Source organism: Heterodontus francisci, chromosome 16, assembly GCF_036365525.1.
Source record: "Heterodontus francisci isolate sHetFra1 chromosome 16, sHetFra1.hap1, whole genome shotgun sequence".
NCBI lineage: Eukaryota > Metazoa > Chordata > Chondrichthyes > Heterodontiformes > Heterodontidae > Heterodontus > Heterodontus francisci.
Window position 1 is genome coordinate 65,339,701 of NC_090386.1, and position 26,693 is coordinate 65,366,393.

Below are 26,693 nucleotides of genomic sequence, written 5' to 3' on the forward strand. Positions count from 1 at the left end.
AATAGCTCCTGGATCTCCTGGTTGTTCTTGTCAAACCAGTCTTGATGTTTCCTGCTCAAGAAACCAAGAGTATCTTCGCAAGTGCTGATAATGGTAGCTTTGAGGGCAGACCGGGCATTGTGAACATTATGTTGTTCCTATTCGTTCGGCGCCACCAAGCTGTAAGATGCTGCCCGAGTAGGTCTTTCTTCACAGAGTCCTTGATAACATTGACACTGATTTTCCCGTAGCAGTGCTTCTGCTGCCACTGCAGTTTTTGGACTGGGTTTATGGAGATAGTAGCTTGGATGAGGCGATGGTCAGTCCAGCAGTCATCAGCTCCGATCATGGCACGGTGATGCGAACATCCTTGCGGTCCCTTGTTCGAACGACGATATAGTCAAGAAAATGCCAACGCCTGGAGTGAGGGTGCTGCCATGAGGTCTTGTATTTGTCTCTCTGGCGAAATAGGGAGTTCATTATGATCAGACCATGTTCAAGGCATTTCATCAGAAGGACTCCGTTGGTGTTAGCCCTTCCAACACCTTCCTTGCCAATCACACCTTTGCAAAGGTTTGCGTCACTCCCAACTCTGGCACTGAAGTCTCAGAGGAGGATCAGCTTATCTTCCTTGAGACCACAGGACAGCAAGTGATCAAGGTTGGAACAGAATTTCTCTTTGGCCTCATCTGTTGCTTCTACCTGGGCTCCAATGTCTGTGGCTTGCTGTTTCTGGGTTACGGAGAGCTGGAGGATCATCAGACAATCGTTTAATCCACAAGGGGATCGCTGAGGCACTCAGCTAGTTCATTTTTTATGTCAGAGCCAACCCCATGGAGTTGGCACTCTTCTTCTGGTTTACCTTTCTAGAAGGTGGTGTATCCATCACCTTGTTCCTTGAGCTGGCCTCCTCCTGCCCACTGTGTCTCACTCAGGCAGCAATATCAATGTTGTAGCAGCAGAATTCTTGGGCTCTAATAGCGGTGCAACATTCAGGTCCGTCACTGCTGAGGTTGTCCATAACAGTCCTGATATTCCAAGTCCCGAAGTTCATTTTGAGGGAGTGGAAGATGCCTGTGCATGGGTTCTTTTAATGTGGGGTGGCTGTTGCACACCGACTACCACACGGTCTGAGTGAAGCAAGGTCTTTGTCCAATGGCAGGGATGGCCGAGACGACTGGAGACCAGGCTCTGCTACATGGACAGGGACGAATACATACACATGGCCAGCAGTGAGCCTGGATGCAGGCCGTGTGGACCTGCATCAGGGGTTTCTTGAAGGGGTAGCTGAAAAGCCAGGATCCATGGGATCCTGCGACAAGGGCTCCCCGGACCCCTCATGGGGCTGGCAGAAATAGGCTGAAGCAGAAAAGCCAGTACAACCAGTGGCCTATCACAGGCGCAGCAGGAGGCTGAAGTCTCCCAATCACAGCAGTGGTGGGGAAGGGCAGTGAACTGATCAAAGTTACTTTAAATATCACAACAGAACAGCAATTCAGAGACAAAATTGGGTTATAACCAGTGTAGTCCAGAGCAGAAGCATCTTCTTGATGTTGAGATAAGTCCAGAAATTTGAAGCTGAATTTCAAGGATGATCTAGATTTTTCCAGATCTTTTCCACAGCTCACAAAAGATCAGAAAATCAAAGAAAAGGCAGATTATAGATGGACGCAGAGTCTAACATTTTTCCAATGTAGTCCAGCACAGAAGCATGATCTTGATATCCAGTGAAGCCAGGAATTTGAAGCCAGATTGGAGAGAAAACCACATCCAGGTCTTATCCAGATCTTTACCAGAGCTCACAAGTTAAGGTCAGGGGATGGGGTTTGTACCATCAGACAGAGGCTGTTTAAATTAACAGTTAACTTGAAGTTTGGGCTAAAAATGCACCCACTGATTCTAACAGCAGAAGAGAGGATTCAGTGGGGATAAAGAGAAATGGATGGCAGCAGATGGCCACAGATGAGGAGCTCCCTAGGGAGTTGACTGCCCAGGAACCAAGTAGATTTTTTTTCCTGATGTATAGTGGTTTCATAAATGAAATTGTATTTTTTATTTCATGATGTTAATCTTTGTGCTGAAACAAGTCTGTAGCTTATCATTGTATATTTAACTCCATTGTTAACTTTGTTTACTTTGCTATTAAGAACTCAAGATACAGAGGCATGTAGTAGGAAAATGTTCTGCATTAGAGATGGACAAGAGGTAGATAGGTTGTGGGAGAAGGTAGTGTGGTGTTGGTCGTGTTGAGAGAATGGCCCTGGGAGAAAGTCATTGGGTCTAAAAGGACTGGGATGAAATCCTGATGTGTGGTAATACTGGGGAGGCAGGGGCGTAAGCACCAGAGGGGGAAACAAAACCAGAGGGGGAAACGAAACCAGAGGGAGAGCAGGCAGTGGATGGGGTTGAGGAACAAAACTGAGACAGAAGAGTGGGGAGCAATGAGGGGGGGGGGGGGGGGGGCGGGTTGAAGGGGAGAGAGGAGATAATTTGGGCTAAAGAGGACAGATTTCCCCAGCTTTGATTCAGGTGGTACTGTAGAGGAAGTGCGGTTTATAATGGAAAATGGAGCTGGAAAGACTCAGTAGATAACAAACAGATACAGTATAAAAGACAAGTGTAACAGGAAAGTGTTACTGGAATGTGATAGCTACAGGAAGTGTGCACTATATGCAAAACTTAACACACATAACCCTACATCCTCCCACCACCACCCTACCCCAACCACGCACCCACCCACACAAATCATGCATCACACTTGAAAGTGCCAAACGTATTAAAATGGAGAAAAAAAGGCAACTGCCAGCTGGTTTCGCCTCCACTTTGAATTTGAAAGCACTTGTGAATCCAAAGTTAATTTAACAGGATCTTGCTATTTACCTCAATTACATATGTCCTTAAATACCTTATTAAACAAAGCTGCTCCTTTGTAGCAAAATACTATGTTAATATGGTATGATGTTTCTGTGATAAGGCATCACACTATCTGAATTACTGTGGCCACCAAAGGGAGATCTGCTATTGTATTATAATACAGTTGGCCAGTCATAACATTGTTCTCTTTCTGTAACTAAATTTGCTTCTTTCCCATAATCAAACTTGTCTTGCATATGCCCATCCATCTTCACCTTCTACCCTTTCTTTCCCTGCAGTTATCTTTGACCACTTTGTATCATCTTCTTAAGAGTACAGAAGAAAACCAGCTGCAGTACAGGAACGACTGGCAACTGTTGCAGACAAGGTAGGAACGCATCGCTGAAGGGAGCACCAGCATTCACTAAGAGCACTAAAAAAGGAGCATGGAAGTCCAGGTTGGGTCAGTCTGAAGAACAGCAAGTGCAGGTAATCAGAATTTCAAATCAGCCAAACCAAAGATGAGAAGGGCTTGTCATGATCAGCATGGTTTGTAAGAAAACAAATCATGAAAAAAAAATTTAAAAAGGGGTAACCAAGCTCATTTCAAAAATTCAACCACAGACAAGTACTTCAAATCAAGTCCCCAAAAAAGCCCTCCGAGAAAGCATTTTCCAGGAAATTACAAATTGTATAGGCAAATCCACGAGTAAGAAGCAGCATTTTATTTTGAACTTTTTTGTTTAAATGGGTTATCAACATTGAAAAACCTACTTTCAGCTAGATGAAAAAAATAGTGTCTCTCTAACCATTGTTCACATGTGTAACTTTTTTTCTGGCTACTTTCCGATTCAGGATTGGCAGTCTTAAAAAAAAACATTTGAGCACTTCGATTTCTCTAATTTCTGCTCTTAACTCAGTGCTTAATGGTCCTTACCAACTGAAATCAAACTAAAATTTTTTTTTTTTTTTTTTTTTTACCAGTTTGGATTTATGATCAGCATGCTTTTTAGCTAGTCATTCATTTATTTTTGCCCTTTGAATTCTGATAAACTTCAGTAGTGTCGCGTCAGGTTAACATTAGAGGCCACACTTTCAGGTGTGATTGTTTTGAAAGATGTGTCATGGTCAATAGATATGCAACATAAAGTTTAGTTAGTTATGTTGGCTCCAGATCTTCATTGTTTCTCTATTATTTAGGCATTTACCTGTATGATTTCTTAATGTCCTCTGGTGTAGCATTTTTATCAAGTCCCAGAACAACATATAGTGTTTCCCCTGAGGTGGACAATGAGCGCTGCCTTTGGTCACCCATTTTGCACTAACTGTAAGAGAAAAAAAAGTTATTAGATACAAGAGGCTGTTTCCCAGCAAATGAAGAATTAGTTCAACTAACATTTTTCACTGCATATAATGAATTTTAATAAAATGGAAATGTACTACAGTAAGGCATTCAGTTAGCATTTCAGAAATAACATGATTACTGGACACACAAAACAAATGGAAAGAAAATGGACCTCAACCTTCCAGTTTATTATACCTGCACTAATTAAAAACTGCATCCTATACTACTTAACAGGGATGTTAATGGTAGCCTGGAAACCACCAACAGTGCGATGCATATTCACATCTTTGAGTTTACAGTGAAATTAATTGCATGGAATGCTTTAAACTTGCTGGATATGGGTATTGACAAACTAAAATTTTTCATGTAGAACAGTACATTACAGATAATACATAATTATTCAGTAGGTATATGCTCTTTACTGATTATACTGTACATGACTGCATAGTACAGTAAATATGCTGCATTACACAATTCATATACATCCCAACTTATAACAAGACTCAAACAGATTTGAGCTTTTCCGACATTTCCACACAGAAAATACCTAAAGCTAAACTTCTGCCTAGCAAAATGAGGGATAACGACCTCCCAGACACAACCGTTTGTAAACCAAGATTTTATACTCTCAGATATAGATTTCACTCCACCCTATCTACAAATATTACTTGCAGATGGATATCAGAGGACACCAACACTGCACACACTTTCACAATACCCATTTGTGGAATTGTTACCGCTGCAACCAATGCACACTCACAAAATGTACATTTAAGCAGTTATACAATTTGGTTGTGCATTTAAGAGTGGTTTAAAAATTGTATATTTCCATAGGTTAGCCATTTTAAACCAGATTTTGAATTCATAAGTTATGTCTTACATTACTGTTGTGGTTACTGTGGATGGTGGCCTATCAGTCGACCTTTAAAACCTCCAGATATCATTCCAAAAATGGGGGTTGTCTTATACGCAGAGTACAAAATGTGAACTGCCAGTGTGGGCGATCACCATTTTGTAATGTGAAGAAACAAACTGGTAATTCATATTAAAAATCAATGCAGTACAGTTTATTGAATAAATTAATTCTACAAAAAGATTCCTTTAAACACAATCAAAGCATTTCAAAACCAAACACAGTTAATCAAATTCATTCTGAGTCACTTTGGCTATGGCATCGTAAGGATCCCACTCTGGGTCAGATGTGGAGCTTTTCAGTTGCACAAATCATCCCACCACAACAAATCATCTTCCTCGCCATCCATTGAATTGAATATTTTGCATTTTTTGAAGGATCCAATGACAGTTTGTGTACTAATAGCACCCCATCTTTTGATGACGAAACCACACATCAAGCGAGGTCACATGTAAATTTCCACTCTGAAGGTTTTTCCCCCTGTGAACCATCCACCTATTCCATTTGGCACAAATATGATCCTTGAATGGCTTGTTGAGGCACACATCCAAAAGCTTGAACTACAGACGAGACCCCTTGCTATAATTGCAATATGGATGTTATTTCTATGCAGGAAACTCTTGATCTCATTAGTTATATAGGACCTGAACATGTCCCACATTAAAAGCTGCATTCTTTATGTAGGCCATTGGGGCACCTATTCCACACATTTTCGATCCTCACTTCATCCTCATCCATCCAAACACTGTCACGTTCATGCACAAAACTCCTGCAGGGAACATGATGTTTGGCATAGTTTTGTGTTTGAAAATCATAGGCTTTAATTTCATTCCATCGGCCATGCAGACTGGTACCACTGTGCAACTAGTCTTCTCATGTCCTATAGTTTTCACTAGAATGGTTTTCAAACCTTTCCACTCCACACATTTTGGTTGCCTGGCAAATTGAAATTTGTGGACATTTCATCCATATTGCCAATGTGGCATAATGGGTACTTGTGTTTTTGCCACTGTCTGATGAAGATTCACTAGAAATTGGCAATTTTGGCATTGCGGTCTTTTGGTAGTCTCCAAGTAACCTTGGTTTTCTGCCACAACACTAGACATTTTTGTTCCATAAAAGCGGCTATGTCAACTAGCTGTTGCTCTGAAATCTTTGCTAGACTCAGGGTTTGATTCAACCCACTCAAGTGCATTTCTGGCGATGATGTAACCATTCTGACAATTTGAGAACCCATTCCAATATATGCTTCTCAATATCAGGCCAGTGACTGCTCCCTGTTCTTATGCTGTATTTTGTCTTGGGCATCTTCAAAGCAGATTCCTCCTTCGTCCATTCTTTGTTTTTCACTAAACCAAATTCCCTCACTATAGCAGTTATTTGACGAGTTGGCAAACGTTACAAATTTTAACTTGAAACCAGCTTCATACTTTATTCATTTTGCTGGAGGACCCATTTCTCTTTGTCGCTCGCCATGCAGAGTCCGCTCTGTGTGGGCATATTTTAAACTCCCGTGCATCTTCACAATACAGCCCGTGTCACCTGCTTGATCCCTCACGCCCAGTTATAAAGGTAAGTACTCTGAGTTCTGATGAAGAGTCACTGACCTGAAACGATAACTTGGTTTCTCTCTCCACAGATGCTGCCAGATCTGAGTATTTCCAGCATTTCTTGTTTTTATTACATGATTATAAAGCTCGTTTGAATGTGCTGTCAAATTCATCTGTGAATTGCATCTTTCTATTTATCACCAAGGGCAATGTAGCTATTTAAAATGAGCACAGAAGGCAGATATTTCTAAAACAGGTCACACTATAGTTTTCCCATATATGACAAATTGTAATCTTGATTTAAACAGTGGTCATCCCAAATAGCCTTCAGATGGATTTATATACAAATTACAATTTCCAGAAAATGCTATGTCCATATATAATGCTATGTCTACATATAACTCTTAAAATTCAGTAAGGTGATAAAAACAAAATCCAGAATTTGGAAGTCAGCTATCTTGCAGACAGGAAACAATACAAGGTTACATACATCAAACCAGACCGCTTCAAAATTTAAATATCAACATGAAGTATGAAAGTGAATAGTACAGTTCAATAATGTGGAATTCACCAAAGTACTTCAGGTTCACGCAAATAAGGCCCCATGAAATTGGTCTTCCTTAAGAGGCAGATTTCTCTAGCTTTGCCCCCAAGTGACTCACCAGTACACCATTTTGCTGATCCTACTCCAAACCAAAATCAATGGACACCAGACCTGAACCAATACTAGTACAGGCACCAGCCAATAAGAAAACTGCCTGAATTTACTTTGGGATGCATGACCTTGATTACATTGACCGGACCTAGGCTGTTTAATCTTGACCAGGAAGATCCAAAGAGCAGTAAAGCTGCCACCAATCTGGACATGCTCAGCATCTGATGGGTTCCTTGCTAAATTCAACTAAGTGTCACTCCCTAAACAGACCACGGATACTGACTCTCCATCATGTGCTAAATAAAAACCTGAATAGTCCTTCAAATTAGCCATAATCACACTGATGTGCAATAAGGATTAATACTGAAATGAATGTGCATCTTTTGCATATGCCTTGCAGTTAGAAGATCCTGACCACCTCAAAATGGAGATACCTTCCATAAATTCCTCTTTGACTGAAAGGCTAGAAATAGAGATCTCCTAACGCCCTTGCATTTTTGCTTAGATGGAGCATCAATGTCTGTAGGCTAAATTAAACATCAATGACACACAGGATGGGAAGTGACGCAGGAAATATTAATGGCTACATGTAGCCAGTCATTTGCAATCTTTCTACCATCTGCCCAGTGCCTTACCAAAAAAAAACTAGATCTTGGCAATAAAGTTATGAAAAAAAATGATAAATTATAAATCAGTGCCATTAAGACCCTATCCATTAGTTGGTGTAACCTCATGCATCACCCTTCCTAACCACTAATAATGCTAATCCCTTGGAGAAGCAAAAAAATCATAGTCAATTTCAGGAGAAACTCTGGAAAGTTCTTGATGATGCAACACCCATGATAAAACACTATATATACTTAAAACTATCCCTCCCCTCACACCACTGCAGCCCCCCACCCTACTGAGTATGTTTAAGGGACTCTCTAGTGACTGAACTTTAAGGGCCCCCGAAGATGGAAATAGAGGTGGGTACCCCCCCCACCCACCCCAAAAATACTGGCAGCAGGTGGTGTGCCAATTTTGGCACCAGCAATAATGAACAGCGTGGGAGGAGAGTGGAACAGGAATCCCACTCGCCTTCCAATTAAGTTAGTTTAAAAGCTCATTTAGAGCTTTTTAGGGGGTGCAGCTCTGATTTTGAAAGAGGCACACAGGTAATACATGCCTTCTAAAACAGACCAGCTGGGGGGGAGGCAGGTACAGAGTGGGGAGCCATGACTGGCTCCCCCAGAGCATCACGGCAAAGGGGGATTCAGCTGTCAGTCAGGGGGTACCCTTGGCGCAGTACAGGTGACGGAGAGTGGACACTCAGTGTCCAGGCTTTGTAGGTGGTTGGCACCTCTCTGACATCACAGGGGTACAGGAGAGGAAAGGAGAGCAGGAAGGCAACCGAGGCTAAACCCTCAGCACAGGATTGACTGCCGAAGATGAAGCTACCTGGAGATGTCCAGAAACCAGCGCTGCGGGGGACTGTGACTCTCCAGGCATATGGTCAGACTGTTATACCAATGTGTTTTGTTGAATGAATGATAATTTTCTTTGCCCCAGTGACTGCAGATCTGAATTTATATAATTTTTAAAGACAATTAAAAAGACCAGCTAAAAGGACGCCTTTGCTGGCAGCTTAAGATGATCACCTAGTCTGCTACACTGTAACCTACAACACAAAGGACTATGAGGAGGGAGATGAAATGTCTGTGCATTTCCCAGCAACAACCAAGACCCAGGAAGTTTAAAAATGGAGCGCTCTGTTCTTTTCAGCAAGCAGAGAAATACTGCTCACTGCTATGCTTGAGTGACAAGCCCCTCCCCATCTGTGGTTTTAAGCTAGCGTTTTCTCTGTAGCAGAGGAGAAGCAACTGGACTCTGACATGAGCAGACCCTAAGTGGGGCTCCCTCTCTCCATTCCAGTTTGAAAGCTTTCAAATCCTGCTTGTTGACTGACCATACTTTGCATACTCCACTGTAATCAGAAATCCTGTTGGAGATCATCCTCATTGCTATCTCCAAGAGACACATCGAACCAATCATCGACCTCTTCAAAAGGAAAAGCCTCAGGACCACTGAATTCAGGTAGAAACTAGCCAAATCACCAAACTTCACAGACTGTACTCCTTTTTATTTTTATGGACTCGAACTCAACCAATCTGCTTTCCCTACCCTGTAACCTATTTATATGTGCGTGCGCGCGCAAGAGCAAGTTGGCGTGTTTATTATTTTATAGTTCAGTTTAGATACAATAAAGTTAACCTCTTCTTTGTTAACTCAAGAAAACCTGTCCGATGTTATGATTATAACAAGAACCAAATCAAAAACCTGCTGAATTGGCCAGTACATCCACTTTAATAAAGAATTCACAGAAACACAGAAGGAAAAGAGGGAAGCCCTTCGAACCCTCCTCATTTGACCAGAACAGACATTATGCCCTTGTCGCACTGGTTGCCATGCCCTGCCAGTGGCCATCAAAGTCACTGTGGCTTTGAACTTCTTTGCTTCTGGCTCCTTCCAGGATCAGCTTTGGACCTTAGTGGCAACTCAAAAATGACTGCATACCACTGTATCTCGCTGGTCACTGAAGCCCACTTTGCCAGAGCTGGACAGCACATTCATTTAACAGCCTTGCAGAGTCAGAGGACATTGGGTTTCACTTCCATCGCTGGATTTCCCCAGGCGCAGGGCATCATTGATTGCATCCATGTGGCCACCAAGGCACCCAGCGACTGGCCAGTAAAATACATCAACAGGAAGGGCTTCTACTCCCTCAATGTCCAACTCGTCTGCGACTACGCCAAGAGCTTCCTCCATGTGTGTGCTCACTTTCCTGGCAGCTGCCATGACTCCATCCTCCACCAGTTCAAACTACCTCAGATCTTCACAATGTCCAAAGTGCACAGAAGAATCCTAGAAGACAAGGGAAATCCCTTGAAGACATGGCTGTTGACCCCTCTATGGAAGCCCCAGACAGAGGTACGGAGGAGATATAACCAATGCTGTCTGCTCAGCAGGACAATCATTGAGCAGGCCATCGGGCTTCTGAAGATGCAATTATAGTGCCTTGACAGTCAGTGGTACCCTTCAATATTCTCCTGCAAGGTTCATTGTGGTGGTCTGCTGTGCTCTCCATAACATGGCCCTACAGGGAGGTGTGCACCATGAGCCCCTGAAAGAAGACAGCTCATCGTGGGAGGAACAGGCGCTGGAGGTAAGCGCGGGGGAGAAGGAATTGGAAACAGAGGGAGATGACACTGAACAGAGGGGTGCCCCTGCTGCACAAGGTGTCCTCCTCCTGCAGTCTTCCAGCAAAAAAAGGACCTCCCTCCTCTCCCTCACAGTCTCCAGCATTAAATTCAGGTTAGCACTGATGAAGCAAAGGTCTGCCCTGCTCCGGGTGCCAGTCCTCCAGCTCCCGTGACCTCTCACTTCCTTCTGAAGTGGAAGGCTTTGGCACAAACCGCAGATCTCTTCCTCAGGGCAACCAGAAGTCTCAGTGATGACTGCCGTGAGGGTGTCTAATTGAGTCCCACGCTTCAACTAACCCAGTTCCATTCCTGCCCACACTGGCTCCAAGTGGGCAGGAAACCCGTGAAAATCTGAAATGTAATCAGTTTCCCACTGGAGGCGGGGTTCTGACCTAAAAACTGACCCGGCTCCTTTTTCCCACCTCCATGACGAAAATTCAATCCTAAATTCCAATAATCTGCCTTTTGTTTTGAGGAATGGTATTTCAACAGATTAACAAAAAAAGACAAACTTAAAAAATCTAGTGCATCCCTCTCCTGGAATTATTAAAGCACATAAAACAAAGGCTAAAAATCCAATTTCCTATTTCAGTATTTAAAGCAGCTATTGTCTTTTACACTATTACATGAAATTGCATTTTCCAAATCAGCTACCAAAGAGATGTAAACCCAGGAAGGCAGCAACACCAGAGAAATGGATGCTGTACTTTCAAAAATCAAAGCCTAGAGGCATAATCTATAACATCTAATTATTTGAAAGAATATCTTAATATAAATTTGGTAACTGTTACAGCACTTAACAAAAATCTCTCACTTTTTGAAGGCACAGATTATAACTGGTAAAGACCCACCCAGGTAATAATTAGTGGAAACCAGCAAGGCTGACATCAGCAGTGAAAGAGCTCCAAATTGCTTTTGCACAAATAATACAAAACTAGGAAAGGGATCAGACAGCACAATGTACTTTCACCTTGCAGACTTGGGTTCAAATCCAGTTTTGATGTGCAGATGGAGTAGCCCATTGTCCTGGGTCTCTTGTCAGCACTCTAATTATCCTCTGCCTGTGAAGAACTTTGAGGTAACCCAAATTTCATGTTTCTTATTTAGCATGCTAGTTTTTTTGATGGGCGAGACTAGAGTTAGGGTGCAGCGGGCTGACGGGGACGGTGGTGTGCATTGTTCAGGCAGGCACAGTCGCTGCTGACTGAACTCATCATTTTGACAGACAAAACAACAGCTAGGCAGTGACAGGCCTTTAAAAGCTTGCAGACAGTAAAGGGAGCGAGAGACAACTTGTTTGCACGAAAGTAAGTGTTCAGGAAAGATTTCACATTGGTGAGTTTTTAAACTCTTGAAACTTCCTTCTTTAATTTAGTTACTTTAACAGACTGTAGTAGAATAATGGCAGATGATGGTGGCTCCCAAGTTCTTGCAGCCTTTCGCCAATTACAACATGGAGCACCTGCTTCAAGAAGGATAAGAGAAATTTGTTTCCTCAAAGCGGGGAGACTGTGAATTAAATTCTGTGGAGAAATACTTGGCAGATGGCAGGAAACAAATATCAATGCAGTAAGCAATACTCAGAGGACTTGGTCTCTGCTACAAAAAAATGTAATAACCTTACCAGAGGAAAAGTCAAGAGGACTACTGATCTTCTGCTTGTTCTGTTCTCGCACAAACACTAAAGTCTCTCACATTCATCTCCCAGGTCACCAAGCATAGCCTTGTCCTACACTGTCACTACAAACCCTCAGCATCCCACTGTTAGCATGCTCACCTAAGGCCACAGAAACCCACTGCCAGGACATGTAGCATCTGATGCCAAACGTTCCATCCTCAGCAAACTGCAGGAGAAAAGCTTATGATCAGGGGAGACTCACCTAATCAAATGATGTCTATCATTTTGCAGGTAAAATCTGCTCACAATAAGAGGAAGGGTCTGTGATTAGAAGAGTCAGTGTCCATTGTTGAGGTGACACCATTTTGATCAATAAGGCCTTGAAAGGTTTTCGCCGGGTGCTCCGGTTTCCTCCCACAGCCAAAGACTTGCAGGTTAATAGGTAAATTGGCCATTATAAATTGCCCCTAGTATAGGTGGGGGAATATAGGGACAGGTGGGGATGTGGTAGGGATATGGAATTAGTATAAATGGGTGGTTGATGTTCGGCACAGACTTGGTGGGCCGAAGGGCCCGTTTCAGTGCTGTATCTCTAAATAAAATAAATAAATTAAATAAAAATAAAAAGCTCAGGCAGGCATCTGGAAGGTGGCCAGAGGAGAAGCAGGAGCCATATTTTTGGCAGTGGATTGATCAACCACAGCAAAAACCATGACACTTCAGAATCAATATTTACAGAAGCAGCAAAGTGATGGAAGGGGTCATCAACAGTGCTATCAAGCGGCACCTGCTCACTGATGCTCAGTTTGGGTTCTGCCAGGGCCACTCAGCTCCTGACCTCATTACAGCCTTTGTTCAAACATTCACAAAAAACAGCTGAATTCCAGAGGTGCGGTGATAGTGACAGAGTCATAGTCATAGAGTTATACAGCACAGAAACAGGCCCTTTGGCCCATCGTGTCTGTGCCGGCCATCAAGCACCTAACTATTCTAGTTCCATTTTTCAGCACTTGGCCCGTAACCTTGTGCGCTGCGGCATTTCAAGTGCTCATCTAAATACTTAAATGTTGTGAGGGTTCCTGCCTCTACCACATCAAGGCAGCATTTAAGCGAGTATGGCATCATGGAGTCCTAGCAAAACTGGAGTCAATGGAAATCAGCAGAAAACTCTCCGCTCGTTGGAGTCATACCTAGCACAAAAGGAAGATGGCTGTGACTTTTGGAGGTCAATCATCTCAGTCCCAGGACATCACTGCAGGAGTTCCTCAGGGTAGTGTCCTAGGCCCAACCACCTTCAGCTGCTTCATCAATGACCTTCCCTCCATCATAAGGTCAGAAGAGGGGATGTTCAGCACCATTCACGACTCCTCAGGTAACGAAGAAGCCAATGTCCAGATGCTGCAAGACCTGGACAACATTCAGGCTTAGGCTGATGTGGCAAGTAATATTCGCGCCACACAGGTGGCAGGCAACGAGCAGCTCAAAAAAGAGAGCATCTAACCATCTCCCCTTGATGTTCAATGGCATTCTTGTCGCTGAATCCTCCACGAACAACATCCTCGGGTTACCATTGACCAGAAACTGAACTGGACCAGCTACATAAATACTGTGGCTACAACAGTAGGACAAAGCAGCCCACTTGATTAGTATCCCATCAACACTCACTCCCTTCATCACTGCCACAGAGTGGCAGCAGTGTGCATCATCTACAAGATGCACTGCAGCAACTCACCAAGGCTCCTTCTACAGCACCTTTCAAAAATAAAAATCTAATAGTAGACATTCTGCACTGGCTCGACTGTTACCCAATAGAGCACCCTTTATTTTTTTGTTTGTGGTTTTTGTACCATACTCCCAAAGTATCTCATCACCCACCTCATCACATCTTCCGATCTACCAAGCACTAGCTAGGACCATCAACCCCAAGAAATATACACGCGAGTTTTAAAGTATGATATGGATTTGCCCCAGCTTTACTAGCTGGGACTGGCAACCGGCCTATTTGGTTCTCTGGAGTCAAAGAACAAAGAATAAAGAAAATTACAGCACAGGAACAGGCCCTTCGGCCCTCCAAGCCTGCGCCGATCCAGATCCTCTATCTAAACCTGTCGCCTATTTTCTAAGGGTCTGTATCTCATTGCTTCCTGCCCATTCATGTATCTGTCTAGATACATCTTAAAAGACGCTATCGTGCCCGCGTCTACCACCTCCGCTGGCAACGCGTTCCAGGCACCCACCACCCTCTGCGTAAAGAACTTTCCACGCATATCCCCCCTAAACTTTTCCCCTCTCACTTTGAACTCGTGACCCCTAGTAATTGAATCCCCCACTCTGGGAAAAAGCTTCTTGCTATCCACCCTGTCTATACCTCTCATGATTCTGTACACCTCAATCAGGTCCCCCCTCAACCTCCGTCTTTCTAATGAAAATAATCCTAATCTACTCAACCTCTCTTCATAGCTAGTGCCCTCCATACCAGGCAACATCCTGGTGAACCTCCTCTGCACCCTCTCCAAAGCATCTACATCCTTTTGGTAATGTGGCGACCAGAACTGCACGCAGTATTCCAAATGTGGCTGAACCAAAGTCTTATACAACTGTAACATGACCTGCCAACCCTTGTACTCAATACCCCGTCCGATGAAGGAAAGCATGCCGTATGCCTTCTTGACCACTCTATTGACCTGCGTTGCCACCTTCAGGGAACAATGGACCTGAACACCCAAATCTCTCTGTACATCAATTTTCCCCAGGACTTTTCCATTTATTGTATAGTTCACTCTTGAATTGGATCTTCCAAAATGCATCACCTCGCATTTGCCCAGATTGAACTCCATCTGCCATTTCTCTGCCCAACTCTCCAATCTATCTATATTCTGCTGTATTCTCTGACAGTCCCCTTCACTATTTGCTACTCCACCAATCTTAGTGTCGTCTGCAAACTTGCTAATCAGACCACCTATACTTTCCTCCAAATCATTTATTCAAGTGGGAAGAATTCTAGTTCATCAACAAGTCTTCCATTTCAGGTCCCATTACTGATCAAAATTGACTGGTCAACCAACAACAGCAACTTACAGTACTGCCATAGAGTTACAGAGTCGTACAGCATAGAAACAGGCCCACCGCGCCCATGCCGACCATATGCCTATCTATACTAATCCCATCTGCCTGCATTAATTCCATATCCCTCTATGCCTTGCTCATTCAAGTACCTGTCCAGATGCCTCATAAATGTCGCTACTGTTCCTGCCTCCACCTCCCAGATGAGGTATCTGATTATCTTGCCAAAGATGATTGATTCCCCAATATCCTAATATTAAGCAGATCATCTTGGGGTTAACTTAACTTCAGTGACTTTGTTTGCTTCTCTAACACCAAAACCATCACACCCCACCTACAAACAAACCAGGTTAGTCAGCAGTTGATTATTATACAATTGACTAGAGTGGACTTGAGCTCTTATTGTGCAGACAGCAGGCACCAGGAACTAAAGGCCTGCACAGGTCAGGAAAAAGAACACGACCGATCCACAGCAGACCAGAGCTCGACCCGGCCCCTCCAATTTTGTCCCGAGCCCAACCCAACCATCCCTTTATTTACCTTCCGACTGGGAAGCTCCACGAAGCTGCAGCACATGCGTGATGATGTAATAGTGATGTCACAATGGTGCAGTGGTGGAACAGTGGTGCAGTGGTTAGCACCGCAGCCTCACAGCTCCAGCGACCCGGGTTCAATTCTGGGGACTGCCTGTGTGGAGTTTGCAAGTTCTCCCTGTGTCTGCGTGGGTTTCCTCCGGGTGCTCCGGTTTCCTCCCACATGCCAAAGACTTGCTGGTTGATAGGTTAATTGGCCTTTATAAATTGCCCCTGGTATAGGTAGGTGGTAGGGACAGGTGGGGATGTGGTAGTAATGTGGAATGAGTGTAGGATTAGTATAAAATGGGTGGTTGATGGTCGGCACAGACTCGGTGGGCCGAAGGGCCTGTATCAGTGCTGTATCTCTAAACTAAACTATAACTGACAGTCACTCGCTCACTGTGCAGACTCAGTTTCATCCCAGACTCCCAGGTCAGGTAAGTTTTTTTATTTTTAATACTTAGCGGCAGAGCACTTACCGTGTGTGTCCGGCCCGACCAGACCCAAACCCGACCCGAGCCCGAACCCGGAAGAGGGGGACGATCCGAACCAGACACGTCGTCGGGTCCCATCGGATTCGGGTTGGGTAGCAGGCCTTTTAACAGGAACTCCTATCAAGTGGCAGTGAGTGAGATAATGCACTTTTTTTGTTAGTGAGATATCACTATACTCCTGATCAAAGCATGGATACCCAACAAAACTGGTGATTCCATTAAATTCAAACATGAAGATTCAGCAACTGCTTTACTCTTTGCATTAAATCAAGGCAGGCAACAAACTGTAGATCGATCAGCGTGTTTGCATAACTGGCCTCCAAACCTCAGTCTTGTTATTTTATAGCCATCTGACAGCAATAGAGGATTTGTTCAGGACAACCTGCAATGTGCCAGCCATTTTTATGTCCTAGATGTGATCTTGTGTATTTGTCTTATACATCACTAACTGTTTAATGCATGCCCTCAGGCGAGGGGCTGGCTAAGAGACCTTTCTTCTGTGAGGTTAACTTGGTCTCCAGGCTGTTAAGCAATTAGCTGATGTAGGTGAGAGCTCGCCCTCACTGCTGTGCTGTTGTTTCAACTGAGTGTCATTAACGAAGGCCAAGGATAACATTTAGGACATTCCCGGTCTGTATGGCTCAGTACAGCATCATAATGGTGTTTGTACACACAATTAGGGAAGCTCAAAAAAGTTAAAAGTAGGAACATGTTATTTGTGGTAGAAGTAACTTTGGTCCTTTTTCCATGAACATTGATACATAAATCAATGCAGTAGGAGACTGGGTAACTGGATTAATGTTTAAAGTCAAGGTGATGCACTACACGCTATACATAACTTTCACAGTAGCATTTGTGAGGAAAGCCTTCAGAATGAAGAAAAAACTAGTGAAATGGCATTTGCTGGAGTCTGGAAATCTGCATTATGCAATTATTCAAATTTTGTCACACTCCCCACTACAGTTAAGTGCAATTCTCTGTAGGAATTGCTTACCCCAAAATAAATGCTACTGTACAAAGACACTATCAATGCTAGTTAACTAATCTGTGATATGGTAGCTCTACAAGAATAGTCACTCTCACATCTGAAAGAAGGTTACCAAGTATCATGCACAAAAATTTTAAACACTAATTGGAGCAATAATACACTTCACTATCGCTGAGTCAAAATCCTGTAACTCCCTTCCTAACAGCACTGTGGGTGTACCTACACCCTAAGGAAAGCAGCGGTTCAAGAAGGCAGCTCACCACCACCTTCGCAAGGGCAATTAAGGATAGGCAATAAATGCTGGCCTAGCCAGCGACACCCACATCCCATAAATGGATATAAAAAAATTTGTGCAGTGACCATTTAATAGAAAATTAATGCAACTTAACGCTGAAGTATTTTTCTTTGAGGGCAAGCAGAGTATCCAGGGTTAAGGGACCTCAAAATGTAACACAATGATGGAAGCTCCAATCAAGTCAACCTTTTATGACAGACTTGACAATCTGATCCCCAAATCAGCAGCTTTTTAGTACTCCAGGTCAACCTTGATGATAGACTATCGACCATCTTCCTATGAAAGACAGCAATCATAACTTGGCAAAGGTTGGAGACTTTCCAGATGTAATACAGATCAAAAGTATCCAGAATCTGCCACAGGTTTGCTTTGTAGTGTTAATCATTTTCAAAGAATCTGTTTGACAGTTCTACAACAGCAACTGATATACTTAAAATATACTGAGATTTTGCTATCAAACACTTTATTATGGATGATTACATCATCCTGGCTTTGGCTGAAACCTGCTTCACAGGTGCTACACCTTGACATTTACTGAAGCCTCCCAACAGTGACTGTGGCGCCACCCCCATCCCCAATCAGCAAATGGCATCTCCTTTTACTCCTCTGGCACCCTCGAGTATCTCACCCTGTTCCAACTCTATAATGACTCTTAAATCATTATTGTCCAACAATCGCCCCCCTCCTCCCCTGCGCCATCCCAGTTTTAACTGAAGATATCCTCTCCTTTCTTCCCTCAACCTTTGCTTCAATCTGCATCTCAGCTCCCCTAGCTTACTCCCATTTTCTCCCTCCAATCTTGGCATTTCTTCGCAGACGAAGATTTTGGGAAGGCTGTACTCATCGGTTGCAGGCCCGCTGGTGGCCTGTGACCGGCAGATTCTCCTGCAGTGGGTACAAGTGAATGTGTAGTGGCTGCTGGGGCAATTGGATCTATCCTTCTCCTGCTTTTCTCTTTCATGCTTGTTCTTCGCTCAAAGGTGTCTGTAGCCCTCCTGATATAGCATCTCCAGGCATCACTACCTATGCCCTGCACTTCCCACTGGCGGTGGTCGATGTGGCAGAGAGAGGGACTTCAGGGAGTCCTTGAAACGTTTGCATGGGGCCCCTCTGTTCCTTTTACGTCAGGTCTCGATACAACATGATCTTGGGCAGGCGACTGTCCTCCATCTGGGCAACATGAACTGCCCAACATAGTTGGCATTGCAGGAGGATGGCCTCGATGGCTGTTTCCAGGACTTCAATGTTTGTGATGCAGTCCTACCAGCGGATCTTGAGGATGCTGCAGAGGCAACACTGATGGAAGGGTTCTAAGAGGCATACATGACGGCGGTATAGGACCCATGACTCGGTGCCATTCAGAAGGGTGGTGAGGACTATGACTTTGTACACAGAGTTTGGTCTGTGCTCTGAGGCTGTGGCTGCTCTACACTCGTTTGTAGAGTCTGCCGACTGTACAGTTTGCTTTTGAGAGCCTATTGTCCACTTCCTTGTCCATGGTGGCATGAAACAAGATGACACTCACCAAATAAGTAAACGGCTTGACAGCATTCAGCTCGGTTCCCTCAATGACAATGCTTGGTCGTCTATATTCTTCTTCGGGTGCATGCTGATACAGGATTTCACTCTTCTTTAAACTTCCTTCCCTTTTAGCTGAAGATATCCTCTTTCCTTTCTTCCCTTTGTAATAAGCCACTTATCAGTAGCTTCAATCTACATCTCCGCTCCCCTTTTCTCCCTCAGGTCATCCCTAAATCATGTCCTGTATATAAACACTCCTACCTACATGCACATGATCCCTCAGCCGCATCATCTTACATGGCCTTGATCACTGACAAGGCCATCTCTCACCTTCTGCTTGTACCCCTCACCATCCACAGCTCCCCTACTCTCTTCCAATCTCTTGTATTCACCCCAAAGAAAAACTCTCCCTGAAGTCGCTTAGCATTGCAATTTCAAACCAAGTGCCCAGCCTTTGGCTTTCCAAAGGTCGTGATACCTTTGTAGCTGATGATTTGCTCAAGTACACCCTTACTTCCAATTCCCTTGCCATTAGAAAAATCTTCACCGCATCCCACCCCAGTCATTTCCCCTTGTGCAGCAATCATCTTTACGCCCTCAACTCCAAGGGCATTGACTCGAGCGTACCCGGCATACCGCCACAATTGGTGGCCATGCCTTTCAGCTACCTAGGCCCCATGTTCTGGAATTCCTCTGCTAAACCCCTCTACCTGCCTCACATCTCCTCCTTTGGTTTGGAACTTTTTCTATATCACTATACAACTGCAGGCTGCTGTTCAGATAGTCTTTAAACTATGTTTGCGCATGGAGTTAACAGTTAATTAGGATGAAGGAAGGATTGTGGGGAGAAACACCAAATTGTATGCAGAAAATATAGATATCGCAACCAGTTTGAGCATAAGGTTATGACTTAATTTAATGGCCCAGACTGTTAGCCATATGACTATGATGAAAGGGCTTCATTTTACACAGTGTGGAAACAATACAAACAAAACTTGCACAGCACTATTATTTAGTACAAAAGATAAAAGCATTGCTTAAAACAAGTAGTACACCAGCAAAAAAATAAAAACCAGATTCAAAAGAAATCCAACTCTGATTTTAGCAAGCTATATATTATATATTACCTACTACCCATCTCTGATGCCCTGTGAATTGCATTATAATCTTACTACAAAGCCCACTAAAGGTGTTTCAAGAGACCTGACACTGCACATTTCTCAAATCAGCTTTCTCCTGGAAATAAACTCTGATATGGTACCTTAACGTCCTCAGATCACACAGTGTTTAACATGCAACTAATTTATTTTCGAAGAAGTGTATTCAATGTAGGCAAACACTGCAGCCAACTTACATACAGGGTCCCACAAAGAGCAGCTGAAATAAATCATCAGTTAATCTTAAATTTTGGCAATGTTGGTGGAGGGAGGAATGCTGGCCAAGGCACCAGTCCCTTCTCTTAAAGTAAGGCCATAGGATCTTTTACTTTCACTTCAACAAACTTAAGCTCAAGAATGCAGTATTTTCTCAGTACTGCGCTAAAGCACTATCTTAGATTATGCACACAAATCTTTTACTGGGGCTTGAATCCACAACCCTGTGACTTTGTAACAAATGAGCAAACCTGACACTCCTGGAGAATTGCAATGGTCAATGTTGAATCTTGTACATTCCACTCAACCAGTGTTCCCACACAGTGATCAGATGAGCCTGCAGATCACCTTAACTTACACATGTCTGTATACAAAGACCATTTCCATATTCTGTTTCCAATATGAGCATTAGCTTTTTTTTTTAAAAAATAGAAGTGCCCAATATCTTTATCATTAGACCTTCTATCTGGTCAGTGTCATTCAATGTTCTAATACGACACACATTGGAGACTGTTAGTTTCTAATTATACAATAGGCAAGTCATTTTCATTTTAACTAGCAGCTAGAGAGAATGCTGCAAGAAACAAGACAGAATGAGTGACAAAAGAAGCAACAGCGACAGGAGGAAAAACTTTTATTATGCAGTGAATGGTTAGGATCAGGAGTTCACTGCCCGAAAGTGTGGTGGAGGCAGATTCAGTAGACGCCTTCAAAAAAAAACTGGATAATTACGTGAAGAGAAAACAATTTGCAGAGCTACGGGGAAAAGGCAGGGGAGTGAAACTGGGTGAGTTGCTCTTGCAGAAAGCTGGCACAGACAGAATGGGCCGAATGGCCTCTTTCTGTGCTTTAACCATTCAATGATTTTATGAGCATTGATTGCCTTGTGCCTTTTTCATATGTTAAAAAGATGCACATTAGCTCATCAGATCCTCACCGTAACCTGTACATGTGCACTGTCTGTCTGGAACCACTACTACCCTGCTTCTTGAAGGTGCTGCCTTAGACCAGGAACTGTGTTTTGGATTAGACCCTATCGTTTCCCACCAGGACAGATGGACATTTTAAATAAGAAAAACACTGGGAAAACATAGAATTTGATCCAGCTTAAAAACAAGTGAATGTGCACAGACTTAAAATAGTCTTTACAGCCATATGCTGCAATAGAACATTGCAAGATCTGCTTGTTACAGACTCGAGAACAGAATAAATTCAAACTTAAACACAACTGTGTGACTGGCTTGGTTTACAAATAACTACCAGTTCCTTTTTAAATTTGAATGGTTAGATATTCAAATCCATAAAGTCCAAGTAACTCTCATTAAAAAAGGCATTCTTTGAATCAAGTCAATGTGGCACTGCATTTAATAAAAGAACAAGTCAGTTTGAAACTCCTGAGGGGGCGAAAAAAAATATTGATTTAGAATCTCCAAGAAAAAGTTTGGGTCATTCCTGGCTTCCACAGTGATAAGCTCACAAGAGAATGTATTTGAACAATTATTGGCAAAGAGCTAGCCTAGTTCTTAAAGTTGCAATCTTTATATTACTTTGCGTACTTAAGAAAAATAAAAGCCCATGGGATCCAGGAGAATGTAGCAAGCTGGTACAAAACTGGCTCAGTGGCAGGAAACAAAGTGTAATTATTGATAGGCGTTTATGCGAGAGCTCAGTACTAGGTCCCCTGCTTTTTGTGGTATATATTAACAATTTGGACATAAATGTAAGGGGGAATGATCAAGAAGTTTGCAGATGACACAAAAATTGGCTACGTGGTTGATGGGGAGGATAGCTATAGACTGCAGGAAGATATCAACGGACTGGTCAGGTGAGCAGAAAAGTGGCAAATTGAATTTAACCCAAACAAGTGTAAGGTGATGCATTTGGGGAGGTCAAACAAGGCAAAGGCATATACGATAAATGGGAGGATACGGAGAGGTGCAGAGGAAGTGAGGGACCTTGGAGCGAATGTCCACAGATCACTGAAAGTAGCAAGACAGGTCGATAAGGTGGTTAAGACATATGGAATCCTTTCCTTTATTAGCCAAGGTATAGAATATAAGAGCAGAGAGGTTATGCTGGAACTGTATAAATCATTGGTTAGGCCACAACTTGATTACTGTGCGCAGTTCTGGTCACCACATTACAAAAATGATGTAATTGCACTAGAGAGGGTAGAGAGGAGATTTACGAGGATGTTGCCAAGACTAGAAATTGCAGCTATGAAGGAGGATTGGATAGGCTTAATAAAAATGGAGAAAGACTTGTATTTATATAGCATCTTTCATGACTACAGGACTTTCCAAAGCACTACAGCCAATTAAGAACTTTTTGAAGTGTAGTAACTGTTTAAGTCTAGGAAATGCAGCAATTTGTGCACAGCATGCTCCTGTGAACAGCTATGCGATAATGACCAGATAATCTGTTTTACTGATGCTAATTAGAAGTTAAATATTGATCAAGACACTGGGGATAACATCTGTTTTATAAAATTCTTTCATAGGATGTGATCATTGCTGGCAAAGCTAGCATTTGTTGCCCATCTCTAATTGCCCTAGAGAACGTGGTGGTGAGCCGTCTTCCTGAACTGCGGCAGCACAGAGAGCACTTACACCAGAGGTACTGTTAGGAAGGGAATTGCAGGTTTTTGACCCAGTGACAGTGAAGGAATGCCAATGTGGTTCCAAGTCAGATGGTGTGTGGCTTGGAGGAGAATTTGCAGGTGTTGCTCCCATGCGTCTGCTGCCTGTTTTCTTCTAGGTGGTAGAGATTGCAGGTTTGGAAAGTGCTGTTGAAGAAGGCTTGGTGAGTTGCTGCAGAGCATCTTGTATATGGTACACACTGGTGCCACTGTGTGCCAGTGGTGGAGGGAATAAATATTTAAGGTAGTGGATGGGTGCCAATCAAGCTTTGTCCTGGATTGTGTTAAGCTGGACTGTTGTTGGAGCTGCATTCATCCAGGCAAGTGGACAGTATTCCATCACACTCCTGACTTGTGCCTTGGAGATGGTAGACAGGCTTTGGAGAGTCAGGAGGGGAGTTACTCGCTGCAGAATTCCCAGCGTCTGACTTGGCCTTGTAGCCACAGTCTTCATATTGCTGGTATAGTTCAGCTTCTGATCAATTGTAACCCCCAGGATGTTGATGTTTGGGAATTCAACAATGATAATGTCACTGAACATCATGGGGAGATGGTTAGATTCTCTCTTCATGGAGGTGGTCATGTGCAGCATGGATGTTACTTGCCACATATCGGGCCAAGCCTGAATGTTGTCTAGGTCTTGCTGCACGTGGACACAGATTGCTTCAGTACCTGAGAAGTCACAAATGGTACTGAACACTGTGCAATCAGTGAATATGCCCACTTCTGACTTTATGATGGAATGTAGGTCACTGTTGAAGCAGCTGAAAATGGTTGGGCCTTGGACACTACCCTGAGGAACTTCTGCAGCAAGGACCTTGGCCTCCACCAACCACAATAATTTTCCTTTGTACTAGGTATGACTCTAACCAGTGAAGAGATTCCCCCCTCCTGATTCCCACTGACTTCAATTTTGCTGGGGCTCACTGATGCCACACTTGGTCAAAAGCTGCCTTGATGTCAAGGGAAGCCACTCTCATCTCAACAGTGACACAAATATGAGAGTTAAAGTAATAAAAAGAAAAAAAAACAAAGACCCAAATACACAACAGTTAGAATCAGATATTTTGCTGGTTAGATTATGGCTCTTTACTCTGTTTCAAAGTGCCATAACCCCAAATGCAAGTGGCACCCTAACTGAAACATTTTGGTTTTCTCCACCAGCCATCCAAGTGCTCTTTCGCTCTGATTTTTGATCTAGCGCCAAAAAGTGCTGAATTATAGACAGTTTCAGCTGTTGTTCACATCCATCTAGAATTGGATAGAGAACACAAAACTCATTTTGTTGAGGACACTACAAGATGAGAGATTTTCATCCCAACGACTTAAACTGGATTCAAATCCAAATACCAGAGGTGAAAGTGTGACAACTCAAACGGCATGGAACAGGTGATAGCAAATCAGCAACACGTTTTCCAATTGCTCCAGATTTTCATTTCCATTGAACAAGGTGGGTAAATGTGATGAAAATGTTCTTGTTGACGTGGGGGGATAAACAAAACACTGAATAGCTGAGTGGACTGCCCGTGTCTGTGCTGTAACATCTATGCAAGCATCCACCATTTCTGAAGTTTTTCCAGAGTGCTTATGTCAAGTGCAAATAATTTTTGCCTCAAAATGTATTTTTCCCTAAGAAAAGCTATAGTCAAATTTCTTTAGTAATGTTAGCAGCACATATAGTTTAAACCAGCATTTGCAAATACAGCAACATTAAAAAATATAAAGTGATGACAGTTAAGCCTTCAATTATTTAGTTGGCTCACTATGCGCAGCATTTGTCACTTTAGAAGAAACACTACAATAGAATTGAAGAGCAACCTATTAAAGTTTAATTAGCAGCAGTGCTGATTATTCAGATAGAAGTAAAAAAGTCTAGTGACTGGACAGTGGAAATTAATACAATGGCATGTTTCACCATGTCAAGACTTTGGTCAGGCCTCAGTTAGAATACTGTCCAGTTTCGGTCTCTTTACACGGTTGGTGATATTGAGGCTTTTGAAAAGGGTGTAGAGGGCGGCTACCAGATTAAATTTACAGTTTGAAGCATTTTAGTTAAAATAGCCAAAAAGAATTAGGATTCTACACTGGAGAAGGGTAAACTTGGTGATTTGATCAAGGTTTTACAATTTTAAGATTTAGATGGTCAGATCTAGATTAGAAGTCAAGAGGTGGTTCTATCCCCAGAGAATAATGGACCTCTGGAACAGGCTGCCAATCTTGCAGTGAATACTGATTCTCTGAATTCCTTCAAGTGAGCGCTGGAACTGTTTCTGGCTGGGACACAGGTCATCTGTTATAAAAGATAGGTGCTGCATAATATCATCAGGGCCAGAGTGATCTCCTGGAATAGTTTTAGGGAACGTCAGAGAAGAATTTCCCAGATTTATTCCCCAATATGGCTGGGGCTTTTAAAAATGTGGTTTTCCACCCTCCCAGGACATCATGTGGTTTTGGGTGGGGTGGGAAGCAATGTTTCCTGTAAGCTGTGCAGTATCCCGGAAGATACCACATAAGCGACTCACAAGATGTTCTCAAGATATGACACGTGCGCAACCAAACAGAAAAATCTAAAGCTACCTGTTACGGACAGGTGGGAAACGATGTGGGTAGCTCCCACTTTTCACCTCTCAACTGACTGCAGATAGTGTTTTATAAAACTGTTTTAATCAGAGTGTTTAGGGGTCAAACAAACAGACAAATGGCAGGTTTTCTCGTAAGTTTAAAAAAAAAATTAAACAATACCCAAAAATGTTCGCAACCTCACCCATTCACACATACACAAGAGGGTAGCATGCTGATTGTTGTAAAGAGCGTTCACTTTGAAACCTTCTTGGTTTTCCAGCAGGAATTTTCAAAAAGTGATAACTTCTTTGGTTAAAACTCAGTCTGAAGTTGGTGGTGGAAGTCCTGGTTTAATTTCTCAGATGGGGAGTTTTCAAGGTCACCTTGGAATCTCTCGGCCTCAGTAGTTTAAAGATGGTGTTGGCAGGGCTTATTGACTCACTGGATCAATCTCAGCTTCTCTGGCTGGAAAGGCTTTCTGTGCCCCTCTTCCAGAGCAGTTACTTATTTTAAGGTAAAAGCTCATCAGGTTTTGGTTTTAGTCGGGTGACTCAAGATGCTCCCACTGGGGTGTTCATACAATGTCCCAGGATGTGGGGGCCATTGTTACATAACAGCATCTGAATGTGATAATTAAGTGCTATTTCACACCTATTATTTTGGCCTTGACTTCGGAGTCAAAAGTGCGGATGCATCACAAGGTTAAAAGTGCAGATGTTCGCTGATGATTGTACGATGTTCAGTACCATTCGTAACTCCTCAGATACTGAAGCAGTCCATGTCCACATGCAGCAACATCTGGACAACATTCAGGCTTGCGGCAACTAACATTTGCATCACACAAATGTCCGGCAATGACTATCTCCAATAAAAGAGAATCTAACACCTCCCCTTGACATTCAATGGCATTAGCATTGCTGAATCCCCCACTATCAACATCCTAGGGGTTACCATTGACCAGAAACTGAATTGGACCAGCCACATAAATGCTGTGGTTACAAGACCAGGTCAGAGGCTGGGAATTCTGCG

The 26,693-nt window shown here is 43.1% G+C and overlaps 1 protein-coding gene across 1 annotated transcript in view; it reads right to left on the reverse strand.

Annotated features, from left to right (window-relative positions):
- The window catches only part of LOC137378161 (dnaJ homolog subfamily C member 5), a 75,145-nt gene that overhangs the window by 24,255 nt on the left and 24,197 nt on the right, over positions 1 to 26,693 (reverse strand). The window contains exon 2 of the mRNA XM_068048301.1: positions 4,041 to 4,157. Within this exon, the coding sequence (XP_067904402.1) occupies positions 4,041 to 4,147 (107 nt within the window). The 5' untranslated portion in view covers positions 4,148 to 4,157. The remainder of the gene's footprint in view (positions 1 to 4,040; positions 4,158 to 26,693) is intronic.